Source organism: Coregonus clupeaformis, chromosome 24 (assembly GCF_020615455.1).
Source record: "Coregonus clupeaformis isolate EN_2021a chromosome 24, ASM2061545v1, whole genome shotgun sequence".
Taxonomy (NCBI): Eukaryota; Metazoa; Chordata; class Actinopteri; order Salmoniformes; family Salmonidae; genus Coregonus; species Coregonus clupeaformis.
This window is the reverse complement of record NC_059215.1, coordinates 47,528,834-47,547,444: the sequence shown is the minus strand read 5'-3', so window position 1 is coordinate 47,547,444 and position 18,611 is coordinate 47,528,834. Positions and strand designations below refer to the sequence as shown.

At 45.4% G+C, this 18,611-nt stretch overlaps 1 protein-coding gene across 12 annotated transcripts in view; it reads right to left on the bottom strand.

The window, feature by feature from the left end:
• Window positions 1-1,672: 1,672 nt before the first annotated feature.
• The window catches only part of LOC121537745 (E3 ubiquitin-protein ligase UBR4-like), a 126,731-nt gene continuing 109,792 nt past the window's right edge, over window positions 1,673-18,611 (bottom strand). For all 12 annotated transcript variants that reach the window (XM_045207276.1, XM_045207279.1, XM_045207278.1 and 9 more), the window contains 21 exons: window positions 18,206-18,315; window positions 17,160-17,383; window positions 15,529-15,702; window positions 14,309-14,430; window positions 13,862-14,059; window positions 13,591-13,671; window positions 13,264-13,479; window positions 12,816-12,923; window positions 12,439-12,555; window positions 11,936-12,126; window positions 11,634-11,807; window positions 9,592-9,691; window positions 9,220-9,438; window positions 8,638-8,751; window positions 6,433-6,575; window positions 6,071-6,196; window positions 4,962-5,156; window positions 4,017-4,241; window positions 3,609-3,699; window positions 3,243-3,405; window positions 1,673-3,003 (listed from right to left, as the gene is read on the bottom strand). In XM_045207276.1, coding sequence (XP_045063211.1) covers window positions 2,939-3,003; window positions 3,243-3,405; window positions 3,609-3,699; window positions 4,017-4,241; window positions 4,962-5,156; window positions 6,071-6,196; window positions 6,433-6,575; window positions 8,638-8,751; window positions 9,220-9,438; window positions 9,592-9,691; window positions 11,634-11,807; window positions 11,936-12,126; window positions 12,439-12,555; window positions 12,816-12,923; window positions 13,264-13,479; window positions 13,591-13,671; window positions 13,862-14,059; window positions 14,309-14,430; window positions 15,529-15,702; window positions 17,160-17,383; window positions 18,206-18,315 — 3,156 coding nt within the window. In that variant the 3' untranslated portion in view covers window positions 1,673-2,938. The remainder of the gene's footprint in view (window positions 3,004-3,242; window positions 3,406-3,608; window positions 3,700-4,016; window positions 4,242-4,961; window positions 5,157-6,070; window positions 6,197-6,432; window positions 6,576-8,637; window positions 8,752-9,219; window positions 9,439-9,591; window positions 9,692-11,633; window positions 11,808-11,935; window positions 12,127-12,438; window positions 12,556-12,815; window positions 12,924-13,263; window positions 13,480-13,590; window positions 13,672-13,861; window positions 14,060-14,308; window positions 14,431-15,528; window positions 15,703-17,159; window positions 17,384-18,205; window positions 18,316-18,611) is intronic.

Below are 18,611 nucleotides of genomic sequence, written 5' to 3'. Positions count from 1 at the left end.
ATGAGTTGACATGACCACCATTGTCATTTATTACGATGATGTAGCTACGAATATAAACGTATAATCATCATAGCCTACATGTTATTTTTCTCCTTTGCAAGAGCACATACACGTGTATGAAACAGGAAGGAAAAACGTTGAATTTGGTCACGTGTGGAAATGTGCCTTACTGCCTTTCGAATTTTGTGTAACTAGTCTAGTCAAGGAAGCGTCATTAAAAAAATATATTGTCACACTCCACTTACCAAGACCATTAGGTGCGCCGTCACCTGATTTTATAGTATGCCTTGACGTGGTACCACAGAGTTTCTAAACCCAGAGGCGCAACATGGTGAGACTTCCGTGAACACTTGCTAAACAGACCAGTTAATTTTCTCAATCTAAAAAGGCACAACCTAGATTGTAGTTGAACATGTTATTACTCCAACCTTGTTAAAGTTATGAACTGACACGGTTTTGTTTTCGTCAAAAAACAACTTTTTATGGAAGGAGTGCCCGAGTTGACCCAATTACTTATGCATGAGTTTAACGCTGCAATATTTCACTTTTTGGGTGACCCGACCAAATTCACATTAGACATTAGTGTTATAGATCTATCATTCTCATTGAAATCAAGTCTAAGAAGCGGTAGATCTGTTCTGTGTGTGATGTCTATGCTTCCCGTTCTTAAGTTTAATTTTTGTGTCTTTTACTTCTGGTTTTGTACACCAGCTTCAAACAGCTGAAAATACAATATTTTTGGTTATGATTCTCTACACTATACTTGCTTGTTTTGTCACATAAACTGAAATTAGGCAAACTATTAGAATTTTAGGAAATGCATAGTGCATCTTTAACTAGCCGAAGTCGCCATGTGATCAGGGATTTCTATTGGAGAAGCAGTTTTAGCCTATCTACACACTGTACTGTCTTTGGTGTTACCACCCAGCACATCTAGAAGGGAGCGTTATTGTGCTTTCAAGACAACTGGGAACTCAGGGGGAAAAAACGAGGTCAAATCATGACGTCAGTGATCTTCAGGTCGGAAAGTCTTTGCTCTAGAAAGAGGCCTGAGTTCCCGAGTTGGATGACCGTTCAAAACGATTTTTTCCCCAGTTGTCGTGAATGCACTGAAGTCAGAAGTTGGGAGATTTCCGAGTTCCCAGTTGTTTTGAACGCAGCATTATTTCATACCGAACCCCTGCCCTGAGATTAAGTAAGGCCTCTACATCATAATTTCAATGGTAGAGTTGAACCGCTAGGGGCGAAAAGAGCTAGATTTACTACTAAAATAACAAAATAAATAACTTTTGCAACAAATTGTCAAAATGAAGACCAGAATTGACGTGTTTGATCACTATAACTATGCCTAAAACATAAGATTTTTAAATGGAAAAATGTCAATCACGCTGTAAAGCTGAACTTCCATGATGCCGATTGAATAGAGCCGTAATTTGAAGAGTGCTACAAAAGTCCATAGAGGATTAAGAAAGTTTGTTTCATAACAAAAATCCTTGCTAAATATTATAATAAAAATAGAAACGGGCTCGACTCCACCTTAAATTTAAATCGGGTGCTGGATCCCCTCGGAAATAATCCAAAGAACAGAACTAGGACAGCACTCCGGTAAATAAACGTCAATGTATTCGTGCGGCAATAAAAATATTATAATAAACCAGGCGTGACACAGAGCGATGGATGTGGAATTATTATCACGCCTTTATTAAATCATTGCTAATCCAAAAAGCAGACATTCAGCAACAGTTGAACATTGTAGCAGCTGTAACAGAATAGGTCAGACAAGAGAGTAACACTAAATTGGGTGTTTTTAACATTTTAAACTCCACACCATCAGCTCTGAAGACGCCGTTTCACGTGTGGCTATGGACGCGGGCGTCTATATATTAAAGAGTTAATACATTTAAAATCACCAAGGTTTGAAGAACTCAGCGGCACCTTGCTTTACCAGAAACAACAAATCAACCAGAAAACAAAACATCAAAAAGAAAGAGAGAAGCGTGTCAAATCCAAAGGAAGGATGCACGGCCATTTTATTGTTATTATTATTCATTTGGGTCAATACTGTAAATTGTGACATTTCATTGGAGCAGGAAGAACCAATCAGAAATCAGGATTATTAGAACTTAAGTTAGTGGGGGGGCTCAACAAATACACCTTTTTGTTATTTTCTCTTTTCATCTGATTGGGTCACCAAGAAGAGAAACCAACGCAAACATTAGTGTATTCCCCTTCCACTCTAACTCCAGTCAAGACCTAGCCTGGTCCTTCCAGATCTACCGTCAGCACAAACAGATCTGGCACCCAGGCTAGTAAGGAGAATAGTAACTGACACAACAGGATTAGTTATTTTAGTTCACCATCCTACTGTGAAGCCTCCTTCCTGCCTCCCTTTTGAAAAGCCCAATAATTTGTCATGACAAAAAAAAAGAAAAAAAAAGACCTCATCTTAAACTTATAAAACAAACCCCCCCAAAAAAGAAACACACACGTCACTCTTAATACGCTGTGATCGAATCTCAAACCAATGTTTTTTTTGTGTTTTTTTTTAAGTTACTTGAAGATTGCAACCCAGACATTTTATGTGGGGTATATTGAGAAAAGCATGGGGTTTGTTTACCGTGTGTATTAAATGTTACAGCAACATGGTCATAATGCACCAACTGACTCTTCACTCAGACGACGCATATATAAGATCTGCTTTAAAGAGTTCTAGTTGAAGGTGATGCAGAGGGACAAAACCCTGGTGGAGAACAGGAAACGGATGTGATGTGATGTGTCTGTGTGTCTCTGTTACGGTAATGCGTGTGTATGTAAAGCTAGGAGAAGTTGGGGAGCGAGGGTTTCCCGGGTTGAGAGTTGCCCCATGGAGGTGCTGTTAGCAGGACCAATGTGTGGGGCTCCTGTCTTGGGGGGCAGGGTGGTCTGGTACTGAATGCCATCAGGGCACAGAGTTCAACAGGTCTTGCAGGAAGAGGTCTGGGTCCGGAATGTCAGAGAGAAGTCCTGGAAACAACATATTAAACTGAGAGTTAGACTCTGTCTGAATCTCACACACAATGTACACAGTTTCTGTTTCAGGTTTAGGTCATTTAGACAGTATAACTATTCACATTTAATTAACACAATAAACCCTGAAAGAGTAGAAAAAAATAGAGGCAAAAAGGCAGCATTTGATACTACAGTATGTAACCTTCGCAGTAGCAATCGAAGTGTACTGCACACATATGCCTGGCAACACTGACCTACGACATCCAGGAACTCGGAGAAGGATTCAGCGGGCATGAGTTCTTCCTGGTAGGCCTTGAGCACGCGCTCCGAGGCCTCGTAGATGGGCATGTCGTTGTGTCGCACGTACTCTGCCAGCGAGAAGGACCAGCCTCCCTCCGTGTTGCTGGTGGGTACTTTCTACAGTGGGAGAAAAGCCGGAGAGAGAGAGGTCTGAGTGAACGGAACAAACACAGTTCACACCCATGTTGTACATCTTAAATGTACAAAGCATTTGACACAATGGTTGTGTTACTAAGAGTATCTGCACAATTAATTTTCACACAACCGTTGTGTGATGTCCAAGTAAAAATGGTTTTGTTGGTAGGATAACTCCCTCCTACCCTGAACATGTCATAGATGAGCTCCACCAGGCCCCAGAAGAGGAGAGGGGAGCGGTACACTGCATACTCCTTGGACTGTTTATCTGTGAGTCTGGAGAGATTAAGAAGATTAGAAAGAATTCACAGACACAGACACACTGCAGCTAAACCCCGAAGATAATTATATTTGATCAACACAGTATAAAGCTCACAGAAGAATCTTACAACTGACTAGATTTGACTCCAATACTGATAAAAAATATTGAGTCAAGGTCGTGGGTTTAATCCTCGCAGGGATCGCAAACACATACTAAAACGCATGCACTCGGTGAACCGCAGGTGGATAAAAGCTGTGATAAATGGCCGATGATCTTCTAAAATGGCATATCAAATGGAAAAAAAGAGAAAAGTTCTGGAACAGTTTCTTACTTGTTGGCGAAGACAGCGGAGACCTTGCGTGCGTGCACGGTGACGAGGAGCCTGCGTAGGAAGGTGAGGCGTGTGTTCATCCAGCGTTCAGGAGACAGGATGTGCATGGCCAACACGGTGTAGTAGTGGGGACCGTCCACGTCACAGCTGCTCTCTACCCACTTCTCACACGGCTGCTCCAGGAAACACTGCAGGTTCTTCTCCTCACGACTAGTAGCCCGAGTACTGCAGACGACCAAAAAAGACAGAGCCATAGATATATAGTGTGATTGAGGGAGTGACAGACAGTCAGAGAGAGAGAGAGAGAGAGAGAGAGAGAGAGAGAGAGAGAGGGAGAGGGAGAGGGAGAGGGAGAGGGAGAGGGAGAGGGAGAGGGAGAGGGAGAGGGAGAGGGAGAGGGAGAGGGAGAGGGAGAGGGAGAGGGAGAGGGAGAGGGGGAGGGAGAGGGAGAGGGAGAGGGAGAGGGAGAGGGAGAGGGAGAGGGAGAGGGAGAGGGAGAGGGAGAGGGAGAGGGAGGGAGGGAGAGAGAGAGAGAGAGAGAGAGAGAGAGGGAGAGGGAGGGAGAGAGAGAGAGAGAGGGAGAGTGAGGGAGAGGGAGAGAGAGAGAGAGATAGTGAGTAAGAGACGGAGAGAGGACAATTTCAGTTTCATTTCAGAAAAACAAACATTAAAACATCTTGCCACCCCACCGCCCACAACAGAGTCACTTCTGGATGATAACTGTGTGACCATCTCAAACATAATTTTAGTGATCTCCTATGTTTGCGTATATAAACAAATAGCTCCAGACGCGTTGAGGAAGAAAGAGAGAGGTAGAGAGACTCAAGAGAGACAGAAATATAGATGATGTAATGTAACGTCTCCGTACGCGTTGAGGGAGAAAGAGAGAGGTAGAGAGACTCAGAGAGACAGAAATATAGATGATGTAATGTAACGTCTCCGTACGTGTTGAGGACGTAGAGCACGGTGTGGATGATGTAAGGGATGAGGTGGATGTTGCTCTCCCGTCCTCCCCCTCCCGTGTCCACGCTGAAGGACTGCTCCGTGGCGAAGCGCAGGAACAGGAGCTTGGTGTCGTGGATGTTCAGCTGGTAGGTGGGCTCTCTCTGCCCCGTACACTCCTGCAGATACGTGTTGTGCCTGGGAGAGAGAGAGAGAGAGATACAGTAGGACTTTAAAAATGGGAGTTCTGGGGATTTGATGAACGTGAAAAGATAATAATAAAAACATAATATGCCATTTAGCAGACGCTTTTATCCAAAGCGACTTACAGTCATGCGTGCATAATATTTTTTTTTGTGTATGGGTGGTCCCGGGGTTCGAACCCACTACCTTAGCGTTACAAGCGCCGTGCTCTACCAGCTGAGCTACAGAAGATGCTCATATAGAAATAAACAGCGAGCTGTGACTGGTCTGGTATCTCGGGCTTGTAATAAGGGAGGTTAGCAAAACATTTTAGCTACTTTTTGATTGGTTCTCATATCCACGCTATTTGCATGCGCAACGCCCTATTCATGATATTAACGTCAAACGACGTCTGAACTCCGAAGGTTTGTGACAGCTAGTTACTGTGTGTGTTTGGTTATCCTAGAAGGGATGTAGCTCAGTTGGTAGAGCATGGCGTTTGCAACGCCAGGGTTGTGGGTTCGATTCCCCAGTATGAAAAAAAAAAAATGTATGCACTCACTAACTGTAAGTCGCTCTGGATAAGAGCGTCTGCTAAATGACTAAAATGTAACATGTAAGGGCTGTCTGGAACCGGAAGGGCTGGGGTGGTCCTATGTAAAACAAATCATGATTAGTTAAATTCGAAACGGGGATATCCAACCAGCGTAGGGTGCAGTCTGAGGCCACAGCCCCTTCATTATCATTGCTTTGTGCCGATACATCAAAGCAGACGTTCCAGACTCTCGAGTCTGGTGTTAGCAAGACTAGCACAACTTCTACTGTCAAGCCAAAAGCTTTGTTACTGTTTTCAGAAAGGCAACACGTTCTCCTGGCACATAACACAATTAAAGTATCTGTTGCTACAATTCCAAGTGAGTTGGTCGTACCTGGCCAGGCAGGTGGCGAAGGCCGATTCGGGGACATGAGGCCCCCAGACAGGAAGCAGTCCATTGCACTTGGTGTTGGCGTTCTGCAACGCAGCACTTTCCCACTCCTCACGCCCGCGAGCAAGCCTGAATAGAGGACGGAGAGAGCGCGACAGAGAGAAAGCAAAAGAGAGAGGAAGAGAGAGGTCGGTTACATGCACACACAATAATACGATTATTGTGGATAGTCAGATTAATATAATAGTTTGTTTGAAACTGACAGTAGCGAGGTGGCAGTCGTAGTGGACTATGTTAAAGTGCGACACAGTGCTGTATCCCTGCTGCTTGTGTGTGTGTGTGTGTGTGTGTGTGTGTGTACTAACCTGACAGCTGCGAGGTGGCAGTCGTAGTGGACTATGTTAAAGTGCGACACAGTGCTGTATCCCTGCTGCTTGCGGGGCTTGTTCTCAAAGTCCTCCAGGGCCACGCGCTTCGTAAAGGTGTAGATTCCCAGCACCTTGGTCGGCTAGTGGAGGACACAGTACAAAAGATAAGGAAATATATGAGTTAACATTTGATAAAGATGCATTGAAATATAACTGACACATGAACAAAGGCTTACATTTGGAATAAAGGAACATTTTACATTCCATATGAAAATAAACCCGTTTTTGTCACAGCCAAGAGTGGAACATTTGACCAATTCAAATTTGTAAAAGATTAAGGTAGAGTTGTATAATACAGTGTTTCCCAAAGTGAGTGTGGGGTGCAGCAGGGGTACAGGTAGACAGCGGCGGTCTGCCCATTAGGGCGTTAGGGGCGGGCGTCCCACTTGAGAATGATAAAAAATATGTTTTAAATGCTCAAAAAGATATTGTTTAAAACTAGCTGTTCAGTTACTTACTACTCCGCCCCTCAGTGACTGCCAGTAACAGAAGCTCCGCCTCCTCCATAGGCCGTGAGAACATTGCTTGGATTGTTTTGCCAGCTATTTGCTATGAGGGGGAACTGCCACCAATGAAATCGCAGGATTTCAGAGCATAGATTATAACAGTACAAAGTAAATGGACCGTCCTGGGGGCGCTCAAATGTGCGTCCGTTCAGTCAGAACTTCTGGGTCCGCTGTAGTCTCCATCCAAATGAGTCTCTCGCGCCAGACGGCTTACCTCCGTACGCAAGACTAGATTTGCTCTCAGGTACAGATGGCGCTAAAGCAAATTGTAATTAACTTGTAAATAAATAATCGTAACAGTCATGGGAGCCTGGGACCTGATCAACTGGACAACTACTTTCAACAAGAGTCAAAAGGACAGAGGGATACACTAGCTAGATCCTCTCATCATGGATCTGTTAGGACAAAAAAAAAGCATGGCCAATTTTACTGTTTCCTTCATGTTGTTCATCAGGTTCTACTGTAGCTAGGCAACAGGGCATCACAAAGCATGATCCAATTAATTAGCCAGCTACAGAAATAGTTAATTAACCAGTTATCTACCATTGATAAGCAGCTAGCTAGCTATAGCTAGCTGGTAGCTTGCTAGCTAGTTAGCTCCCATGCCAATTTCAAGTCTTTCTAAAATTAATATCTGACTAACTCAGAAATATGAAGTTATTTTTAGAAAGAAAGTTACCTGGCTAGCGCCTCATGCTTTGTGACATTAATGTTAGCTAGCTATTCCCAGTTAGATCATAGTGTTTTCACTTATTGCATCTACGTGCTTGTTGCGTTCTCCCTGGTGCACTCGTTCATTCACGACGTGAGCTAGCTGCTCGTTCTAAATAGTATAATCTGTTCCAAACAGTGGCAGCATGTGCACCAGTGGTCATTCTGTTTTTGACATGCAAAAGTGAAATAGGTGTATTTTATGCGGTTGTTCAATGCACAGATCGCTTTATATATATATATTTTCGAAGAAACAACCGGTAGTTCGAAAACTTGGCATCGTATTTCTGTCATGTTGCTTTGTCGACAACTCCAACCACCTCACGCCCCGGGTATTCGGCCAATCAGCGGCACCATTGCAGGTAGGTTGCAGGTTAGTACATGTACACTGAGTATCCCAAACATTAGGAACACCTTCCTAATATTGAGTTGCACCCCCTTGTTCCCTCAGAACAGCCTCAATTTGCGGGGCATGGACTCTACACGGTGTTCCACAGGGATGCTGGCCCATGTTGACTCCAATGCTTCCCACAGCTGTTTCAAGTTTGCTGGATGTCCTTTGGGTGGTGGACCATTCTTGATACAAACGAGAAACTTTTGAGCGTGAAAAACCCAGCAGCGTTGCAGTTCTTGACACAAACCGGTGTGCATGGCATCTACTACCATACCCCGTTCAAAGGCACTTAAATCTTGTGTCTTGCCCATTCACCCTCTGAATGGACACATACACAATCCATGTCTCAATTGTCTCAAGGCTTAAAAATCCTTCTTTAACCTGTCTCCTCCCCTTCATCTACACTAATTGAAGTGGATTTAACAAGTGACCTCAATAAGGGATCATAGCTTTCACCTGGATCCACCTGGTCAGTCCATGTTATGGAAAGAGCAGGTGTTCTTAATGTTTTGTACGCTCAGTGTATATTACCTGGAACTTGTATCCCTCTCTACAGATGCAGCAGGTCAGTCCTGGCTCCTCTATCAGCTCCTCCATCTGCTTCAACAACGACGTCTTGGTCACCACCTGGCCCTTCTCATTGGTCTGAAACACAGAACAGCCAGTCACCAACCTGGATTAGCTTCCTGTTTCTTAATTATATCAGGGCCTTGTTGGGAAGAAAGGAAGATTTCCATAGAATCCTATTGGAATCTTTTCAAGACTCTCCAAGGAAGATTTTTCCCACAAATCTCAGGATCTCTAATGTGTCCGGCTGGGCTCAGAGAAAGCAGCATACTCAGACTGCATGCGGGGCTTTTTATCTATTGAATGCTTCGGACTGCGTACATCACCTCACTCCTCATCACCTATAGTCATGACCAGAAACCCACACCTGAACATTGTTTTCCAACCCCTCCACCTATGGTGCGGCAAACCTTATGCTCCCAGTCAGTAACCTACCATCGTGCCCAGAGCCTACCACCTACCTACCAGACCCAGTCAGTAACCTACCATCATGCCCAGTGTCCCCAGAGCCTACCACCTACCTACCAGACCCAGTCAGTAACCTACCGTCATGCCAAGTGTCCCCAGAGCTTTCTGTCTCATAGCCATGGCCATGCGTTTCTTCTCAGCCCGTGTCTCCCTGCGAGCAGCGTCTATCTTCAGGTTGACCTCGGCGTGCTCCCTCAGCGCCTCCAGAAGGTTCTCTGCCAGCGTCCCAATGCCCTCGTCACTAGACACCTGCTCCAACTTGTGAAGGTTAGTGATGGAGTCTGTCCCGATTAGCATCTGGAGAGAGACAGACAAGACGTTGTTCAGAAAAGTTTAGCACGGGCAGGAAATCGAACACTAAATTATATACATCATCCCCTCAATAACAGATGTTTGTTTCAAAACGTTTTTGCTACGGTGTGCCCTACTGAACATGACCCAGATTTGTACCTGTGTAGGAGGGTGCTGGGTGGCCAGGCCTCGGAGAAGTCTGAGGATGAAGGGTAAAGCTGGACGAGACAGGAACTTCTTCCACACGTCAGCATCCAGACTGGAAGGTAGGAGAGGAGAGAGGTCAGTGTCGTTTCACATACTGTACACAGAGGAGAGAGGTCAGTGTCGTTTCACATACTGTACACAGAGGAGAGAGGTCAGTGTCGTTTCACATACTGTACACAGAGGAGAGAGGTCGGTGTCGTTTCACATACTGTACACAGAGGAGAGAGGTCAGTGTCGTTTCACATACTGTACACAGAGGAGAGAGGTCAGTGCCGTTTCACATACTGTACACAGAGGAGAGGTCGGTGTCGTTTCACATACTGTACACAGAGGAGAGAGGTCGGTGTCGTTTCACATACTGTACACAGAGGAGAGAGGTCGGTGTCGTTTCACATACTGTACACAGAGGAGAGAGGTCAGTGTCGTTTCACATACTGTACACAGAGGAGAGAGGTCAGTGTCGTTTCACATACTGTACACAGAGGAGAGAGGTCAGTGTCGTTTTTACATACTGTACACAGAGGAGAGAGGTCGGTGTCGTTTCACATACTGTACACAGAGGAGAGAGGTCAGTGTCGTTTCACATACTGTACACAGAGGAGAGAGGTCAGTGTCGTTTCACATACTGTACACAGAGGAGAGAGGTCAGTGTCGTTTCACATACTGTACACAGAGGAGAGAGGTCAGTGTCGTTTCACATACTGTACACAGAGGAGAGAGGTCAGTGTCGTTTCACATACTGTACACAGAGGGAGAGAGGTCAGTGTCGCTTTCACATACTGTACAGAGGAGAGAGGTCAGTGTCGTTTCACATACTGTACACAGAGGGAGAGAGGTCAGTGTCGCTTTCACATACTGTACAGAGGAGAGAGGTCAGTGTCAGTTTCACATACTGTACACAGAGGAGAGAGGTCAGTGTCGTTTCACATACTGTACACAGAGGAGAGAGGTCAGTGTCGTTTCACATACTGTACACAGAGGAGAGAGGTCAGTGTCGTTTCACATACTGTACACAGAGGAGAGAGGTCAGTGTCGTTTCACATACTGTACACAGAGGAGAGAGGTCAGTGTCGTTTCACATACTGTACACAGAGGAGAGAGGTCAGTGTCGTTTCACATACTGTACACAGAGGAGAGAGGTCAGTGTCGTTTTCACATACTGTACACAGAGGAGAGAGGTCAGTGTCGTTTCACATACTGTACACAGAGGAGAGAGGTCAGTGTCGTTTCACATACTGTACACAGAGGAGAGAGGTCAGTGTCGTTTCACATACTGTACACAGAGGAGAGAGGTCAGTGTCGTTTCACATACTGTACACAGAGGAGAGGTCAGTGTCGTTTCACATACTGTACACAGAGGAGAGAGGTCAGTGTCGTTTCACATACTGTACACAGAGGAGAGAGGTCAGTGTCGTTTTCACATACTGTACACAGAGGAGAGAGGTCAGTGTCGTTTCACATACTGTACACAGAGGAGAGAGGTCAGTGTCGTTTCACATACTGTACACAGAGGAGAGAGGTCAGTGTCGTTTCACATACTGTACACAGAGGAGAGAGGTCAGTGTCGTTTCACATACTGTACAGAGGAGAGAGGTCAGTGTCGTTTCACATACTGTACAGAGGAGAGAGGTCAGTGTCGTTTCACATACTGTACAGAGCCCTCTCATTGCAGTTGTTTTGGATATTGATCCGTATTATTTGTTATCCAACTTTTTTTCTTCTTTATTTTGAATAAAAACAAATTATCAGTGTTTAGAAAACCCTTTGCCCGGTCCCAGATCTGTTTGAGTTGTATAGACAATTACTGTGATCATTGCCATACCAAACAACAACCATAGGAGTTGGCTGTAAATCACAAACCAATCTGAGACCAGGCTACATCGGGACAACTGTCGCCTTAGGAAGGGCTACAATATAAATATCAGTGTTTATAAAGGTAACAGGACTCCAAACACACACAGAGAAAACCCCACTACGAGGCTCATCCAGCTTACTTTTTGGCGTTGGGGATGTGTTTCTTCATGTAGTCCAGGGCACTCTGTGTGATGCCTTTCTGCAGTATGAGGTCTTTGAGTTGGTGTCCGTTGCTGTTGTTCTTGATGCCAGCAGTGATCTTACAGAAGCAGTCTATGAAGACCTTATCGTCGGCACTGTGCTCCTCGTCGTACCTGGAAACACACCGGGACAAACGGTTCAAACGTCACGGACATCATGTGAATAGAACCAACACTTCTAAAGAAAAACAAATTCACACTTTACTACTACTACTACTAAAACCAGTGAGGCGGCTCCATACTTGTCGAAGCTGCAGCATGGTTTGAATCTCTCCACTAGGATCCTCATCTTCTCCAGTTCTCCAAAGGACAGGTACGGTATGATGCGTAGGAGACCCTGCAGAACACTGGGGTTGGAACGGACAAACGGAGTGTTGATCTGATCCAGCAGCATCACCAGCTGGTCCTTGTCCCCTGTCAACAACAGGTTACCCTGGGGAGAGAGGCAACACACTTTAAGCTTCATGGAACAACAAGCTAAGGGGAAAAAAATAATTGTACTTTCAGTAGTTTGGAGCCACCAACCAAGATTATTTCATCTGAAAACATTTGACAGCGCAAGCAGCCAGATGAGATGCATTTAGTTTAGACACAAAACATTTTAAAATGTTAAAAATCAGTCTTGGTCTAAAAAGCTTTTGGATGGTATTGTTTGACCAGGATAGTCCACTTCACAACACACTCGTAACGGTTTCCAAGGGAACAGACAGTTTATATTGTCCAGGGCTGCCAGCCTCAGTCTCACCTTGTCCTCTGAGATCTCAGCGTTGGCCTCATCCAGAATGATCTCCATAATGCTGAGGACCTGCTCCGCTATGGACGCTCCTCCACTGTCCTTACTCTCCTGCTCCGCAACCAACGCCTACGGAGAAAACAAACATTGCCACGCTCTGGTTCAAAATGCACTGAAATCATTTTTTTCTGCAGACCAAAAAAATCTAGTTTGAATCCTGCATCTTGTATCTGCATCACGTCATGTCACAGTGTTATATTACCACCTCAGTATGAATGTATATAATATAATATTATTATATTATATTATATTATATAGATTTAACAACTGAATTGTGGTGTATAAAATGAGTCTTGGACAGACAGGGCAACGTAATCTTCAGTCCTCACCAGGTTGAGTGTGCCCAGCATGACGTTGAGTGTGTTCATCTCTGGTTTGACCAGCTGCTGTCTGTTGATCTTCACCTTTACACAGTAACTGAACAGCTTCAGCAGGACCTGGGAGGGGACAGAGGGGAGGGGAGTGTTATTATATACTGGTTTGAAATGTTAGTGTAATGGGGAAATTCTGAAATATGTCTTTAAACAGTGTCATTGTACTGACATGACTGAGGCAAATGTGTATGTACATTTGTCAAATGTTTCCAAAAACATCTGATACCCTACCTCTTCAAAGAGTATCTTAAATACGGTAGTAACAAGTCATTGACTACAATGTAAATGTTGCATAATAACGGTAGCAACAAGTCATTGACTACAATGTAAATGTTGCATTTCCTCAATAAATAAATAACTAGAAACAATATATCATGTAGTCTCTGTTCCATGTACTACTCACAGTGAGCAGGTGTCTTCCCTGTTTGAAGTCCCTGATGCCAGACAGTCTGCTGAGCATACACTCCAGCCCCCCACACTGAGCCATCACCCCTGCCATCTTATAGACCTCCTCCTCATCCTCCTCTTCGTCTGTGGTAGAGTCCAGGGACTCTATAAACTCCTCGGTAGCGTCTCCAAGGAGACCCCTCATACGATAGATTATCCTCATTGGCTCTCCCTGACAGACAAAACAAACCGGGTTAACGCTCTTCACAAACAAGCCTAGACAACCTCAAACCACTGTTTGGAAAAATCCCAGTTGGACAATAAATAGTGAAGAGTTTGTCACCTCGTTGGTAGGGCACCACACTTTCTTGTAAACCTCAGCCACAGGCAGGTCCAAACTGATGATCTTGTTGTTCACCAGAAGCTAGGAGAAACAAATAGCCAGGAAACCATTAGGTGAAGAACAGTCCCCCATCTTCTTCTGTTTCAACTCCAGGACAGCAATCCCCAACAGCACAGCAAAATATTACTTATGTGCAAGAGGTAGACGGTGTCTTGGACAAAAAGCAGTTAGCACAGCGTTATAGCTACAGGAGAAATATAAGGTTTCCTACCTCCATGCCACTGTCGTCCTCTAGCAGGGCCACCAGGTCACAGTCCTGACAGATCTTGTTCTTGATGTCCCTCATCAGGGGTCCGATGCCTGGCTCGTTGCTGCTGTACGGGTTACCGGGCATACGGCCCTGCAGGAAGTCCTCCTGCTGAGGATCCTTCTCCAGGGTGACAAAGAACTCTGTCACCTCGTTCTCCTCCTGGAGGGGGAGGAAGAGCAGGAGGAGGGTAGAAGGTAGAGGAGGGTGTGGAAGAGGAAGAGGAGGAGATTCTGTTATTTTTTTTGCTCCCCATCTCCTCGCCTTTGAGAAGGTCCAAGGTCCCTCCCCTCGGACCTCGCCAATGCGTTTTGAGAAGGAGGCGAGGAAAAGAGGATGCAAGGAATCAAGGAAAGAGGAATTGACCCATAGACTTGGAGTTACAGCAGGAACAGAGAAGAAGCCACTTACGGGGTAGATGATGCTGCAGAGTCTCTCAAAGATGAACACCGGCGTTCTGTAGTCATCCAGGTTGTATCTCTTGGCTGTCTCAATACACACTGCCATGAAGGCCTTGGTCTCAGACTCGGTCCCTGGAGAATGAAAAAAAAAAAGCACACATTTCCACTCTGACACCACCGATTCCAGCACCGCATAGAAATATAGTTATTAGAATGGACATTCTCATTCAAGTCAACGTTCCGTGATCGGTGGACCGGCGGCCATATTGAGTTTACTTCTATTTCTATGGTTCAAACGGATATGATCAACTCAAAGTGTGTATTTTGTGTGGCACACACCTGTGGTCAAGTCCTCCAGCATCTCCAGCAGCATGTAATGGGTCTATATATTAACTAGCTTTATACCTGTGGTCACGTCCTCCAGCATCATGTCCTGGGTCTATATATTAACTAGCTTTATACCTGTGGTCATGTCCTCCAGCATCATGTCCTGGGTCTATATATTAACTAGCTTTATACCTGTGGTCATGTCCTCCAGCATCTCCAGCAGCATGTACTGGGTCTATATATTAACTAGCTTTATACCTGTGGTCACGTCCTCCAGCAGCATGTCCTGGGTCTATATATTAACTAGCTTTATACCTGTGGTCACGTCCTCCAGCATCATGTCCTGGGTCTATATATTAACTAGCTTTATACCTGTGGTCACGTCCTCCAGCATCATGTCCTGGGTCTATATATTAACTAGCTTTATACCTGTGGTCATGTCCTCCAGCATCTCCAGCAGCATGTCCTGGGTCTATATATTAACTAGCTTTATACCTGTGGTCACGTCCTCCAGCATCATGTCCTGGGTCTATATATTAACTAGCTTTATACCTGTGGTCACGTCCTCCAGCATCATGTCCTGGGTCTATATATTAACTAGCTTTATACCTGTGGTCACGTCCTCCAGCATCATGTCCTGGGTCTATATATTAACTAGCTTTATACCTGTGGTCACGTCCTCCAGCATCATGTCCTGGGTCTATATATTAACTAGCTTAATACCTGTGGTCACGTCCTCCAGCATCATGTCCTGGGTCTATATATTAACTAGCTTTATACCTGTGGTCATGTCCTCCAGCATCATGTCCTGGGTCTATATATTAACTAGCTTTATACCTGTGGTCATGTCCTCCAGCATCTCCAGCAGCATGTCCTGGGTCTATATATTAACTAGCTTTATACCTGTGGTCATGTCCTCCAGCATCTCCAGCAGCATGTCCTGGGTCTCGTCGATGAGCTTGGTCCTCTGCACCACTAGTTTCCTGAGACACAGGTAGCCGTTCAGCACCGTGCCCACCAGACGACTCTTAAAGTAACGCTTGATGGACTCCACCTCCACAAAGGACGACAGCAGGCCTAGAAGACACAGGGGATAGGTAGCATATTATCATTGAAGCTTATCGTTTTAGGACATTTTCACATAATTCTAACAAACAAAAGTATCTGCATTAGATAAATATCTTGGTGAATCGACTAAAGCCAAGGTACACTACATGACCAAAAGTATGTGGACACCTGCTTGTCGAACATCTCATTCCAAAACTATGGACATTAATATGGAGTTGGTCCCCCCCTTTGCTGCTATAACAGCCTCCACTCTTCTGGGAAGGCTTTCCACTAGATGTTGGAACATTGCTGCGGGGACTTGCTTTCATTCAGCCACAAGAGCATTAGTGAGGTTGGGCACTGATGTTGGGCGATTAGGCCTGGCTCGCAGTCGGAGTTCCAATTCATCCCAAAGGTGTTCGATGAGGTTCGGGTCAGGGCTTTTTGCAGGTCAGTCAAGTTCTCCCACACCGATCTCGACAAACCATTTCTGTATGGACCTCGCTTTGTGCACGGGGGCATTGTCATGCTGAAACAGGAAAGGGCCTTCCCCAAACTGTTGACACAAAGTTGGAAGCACAGAATTGTCTAGAATGTATTGTATGCTGTAGCGTTAAGATTTCCCTTCACTGGAACTAAGGGGCCTAACCTGAACCATGATAAACAGCCCTAGACCATTATTCCTCCTCCACCAAACTTTACAGTTGGCACTATGCATTAGGGCAGGTAGCGTTCTCCTGGCATCTGCCAAACCCAGATTTGTCCGTCGACGGTTAAGCGTGATTCATCACTCCAGAGAATGCCTTTCCACTGCTCCAAAGTCCAATGGCGACGAGCTTTACACCACTCCAGCCAACGCTTTGCATTGCGCATGGTGATCTTAGGCTTGTGTGCGGCTGCTCGGCCATGGAAACCCATTTCATGAAGCTCCAGTCGAACAGTTATTGTGCTGACGTTGCTTCCAGAGGCAGTTTGGAACTCGGTAGTGAGTGTTGTAACCGAGGACAGACGATTTTTACGCACTGCACGCTTCAGGACTCGGCGGTACCGTTCTGTGAGCTTGTGTGGCCTACCACTTTGCGGCTGAGCCGTTGTTGCTCCTAGACGTTTCCACTTCACAATAACAGCACTTACAGTTGACCGGGGCAGCTCTAGCAGGGCAGAAATTTGACGAACTGACTTGTTGGAAAGGTGGCATCCTATGACGGTGCCACGTTGAAAGTCACTGAGCTCTTCAGTAAGGCCATTCTACTGCCAATGTTTGTCTATGGAGATTGCATGGCTGTGTGCTCGAATTTATACACCTGTCAGCAACGGGTGTGGCTGAAATAGCCGAATCCACTAATTTGAAGAGGTGTCCACATACTGCTGTATATATAGTGTAAGTGGAAAATCATGTTAATGTTTTATTTGAGTCAACTATCCATATAAGATCAGTTAATGCAAGTGCCTTAGTTTAGGTGAATGAAAGGTGACAGGCTACATACCAGTCAAGCTCTTGAGGGCGTATCCCTGCTGCAGGTCTGTGCTGAGAGTGGCCTCCTCCAGAGACAACAGGTTGGCTATTTCCTTGGTGATGAGGTTGCCGATGTAGGGCAGGACTCCTCGGGCGGCCAGGTACACCTTCCACTGAGGAGGCTTGATGAGCTTCTGGTACAGACCAAGATACTCTGCTGCACATTCCCCCGCGATGCTCAACTCATCCAGGTAACTGAGGGACAGACAAATACGTGTTAGAAAAGCTGTTTGACATATAAGATGAGATATTATCCCAACATACAAAGCAAGCACTAAAAAAAACAACCTCGTAAGGGTATTGATGCCAATTTTTCACAGCAGATTCCGTCTGGCCCAGCTACCAACATTAATAATACCTCGTATTAACCATCCAACTTAACTGACAGAATTCGCTCACATAGATGACAAATCCTTCCCAGTTATGTTTGGTGTCCCCCAAGGCTCTGTTCTGGGGCCACTAATCTTTTTCTGTACACTGAGTATACAAAATATTAAAGAACACCTACTCTTTCCATGATAGTCTGACCAGGTGGAAGCTATGATCCCTTATTGATGTCACTTGTTAAATCCACATCAATCAGTGTAGATGAAGGGGAGGAGACAGGTTAAAGAAGGATTTTTAAACCTTGAGACAATTGAGACATAGATTGTGTGTGTGCGCCATTCAAAGGGTGAATGGGCAAGACAAAACATTGAAGTTCCTTTGAACGGGGTATGGTAGTCGGTGCCAGGCTCCCCGGTTTGTGTCAAGAACTGCAACGCTGCTGGGTTTTTCACGCTCAACAGTTTCCCGTGTGTATCAAGAATGGTCCACCACCCAAAGGACATCCAGCAAACTTGACACAACTGTGGGAAGCATTGGAGTCAACATGGGCCAGCATCCCTGTGGAACGCTTTCGAAAACAAAGTGTATATGCTACCTCTTGGCGACATCAGCCGTCAACATAGTGTCAATTTGAAACTTGAAAGCATCTTTTAACAGTGATACCTTTTCCAACCCAAAGAGGCCCCTTACCTGGTGAGCAGGTCCAGCACCTGCTGCTTGCGGCTGGGGATGGAGGTGAGGGCCTCAACGATGGTGCAGGCTGCCTGCCGCGCTGCCTGGGTGGCTGGGGTGAACAGCACCTGGGAGACAGAGGAGATTACAGCCGTAGAAATGTTAGCATGGAAGTGAAAAATGCTATAAAAAAGTGAGAGGAGTCCATCTGTTGTCTAGACCCAGCTACATGAGCCTCAGTCCCCATGTGGTCTCATTGAAAGGTGCAGCGTCTAATTTAACCATTCTGGAGGCCAAACCTTTTCAAATCTAAAAGCTGAATGGTGTGTATTGGTGGTGTACTGTTGCCTGGAGAAGTGGGTATACTCTAATTTTTGCCCAAAACAATCCCAAACGTTCCGCCCGGCGAAGGAAAGGCGCCCTT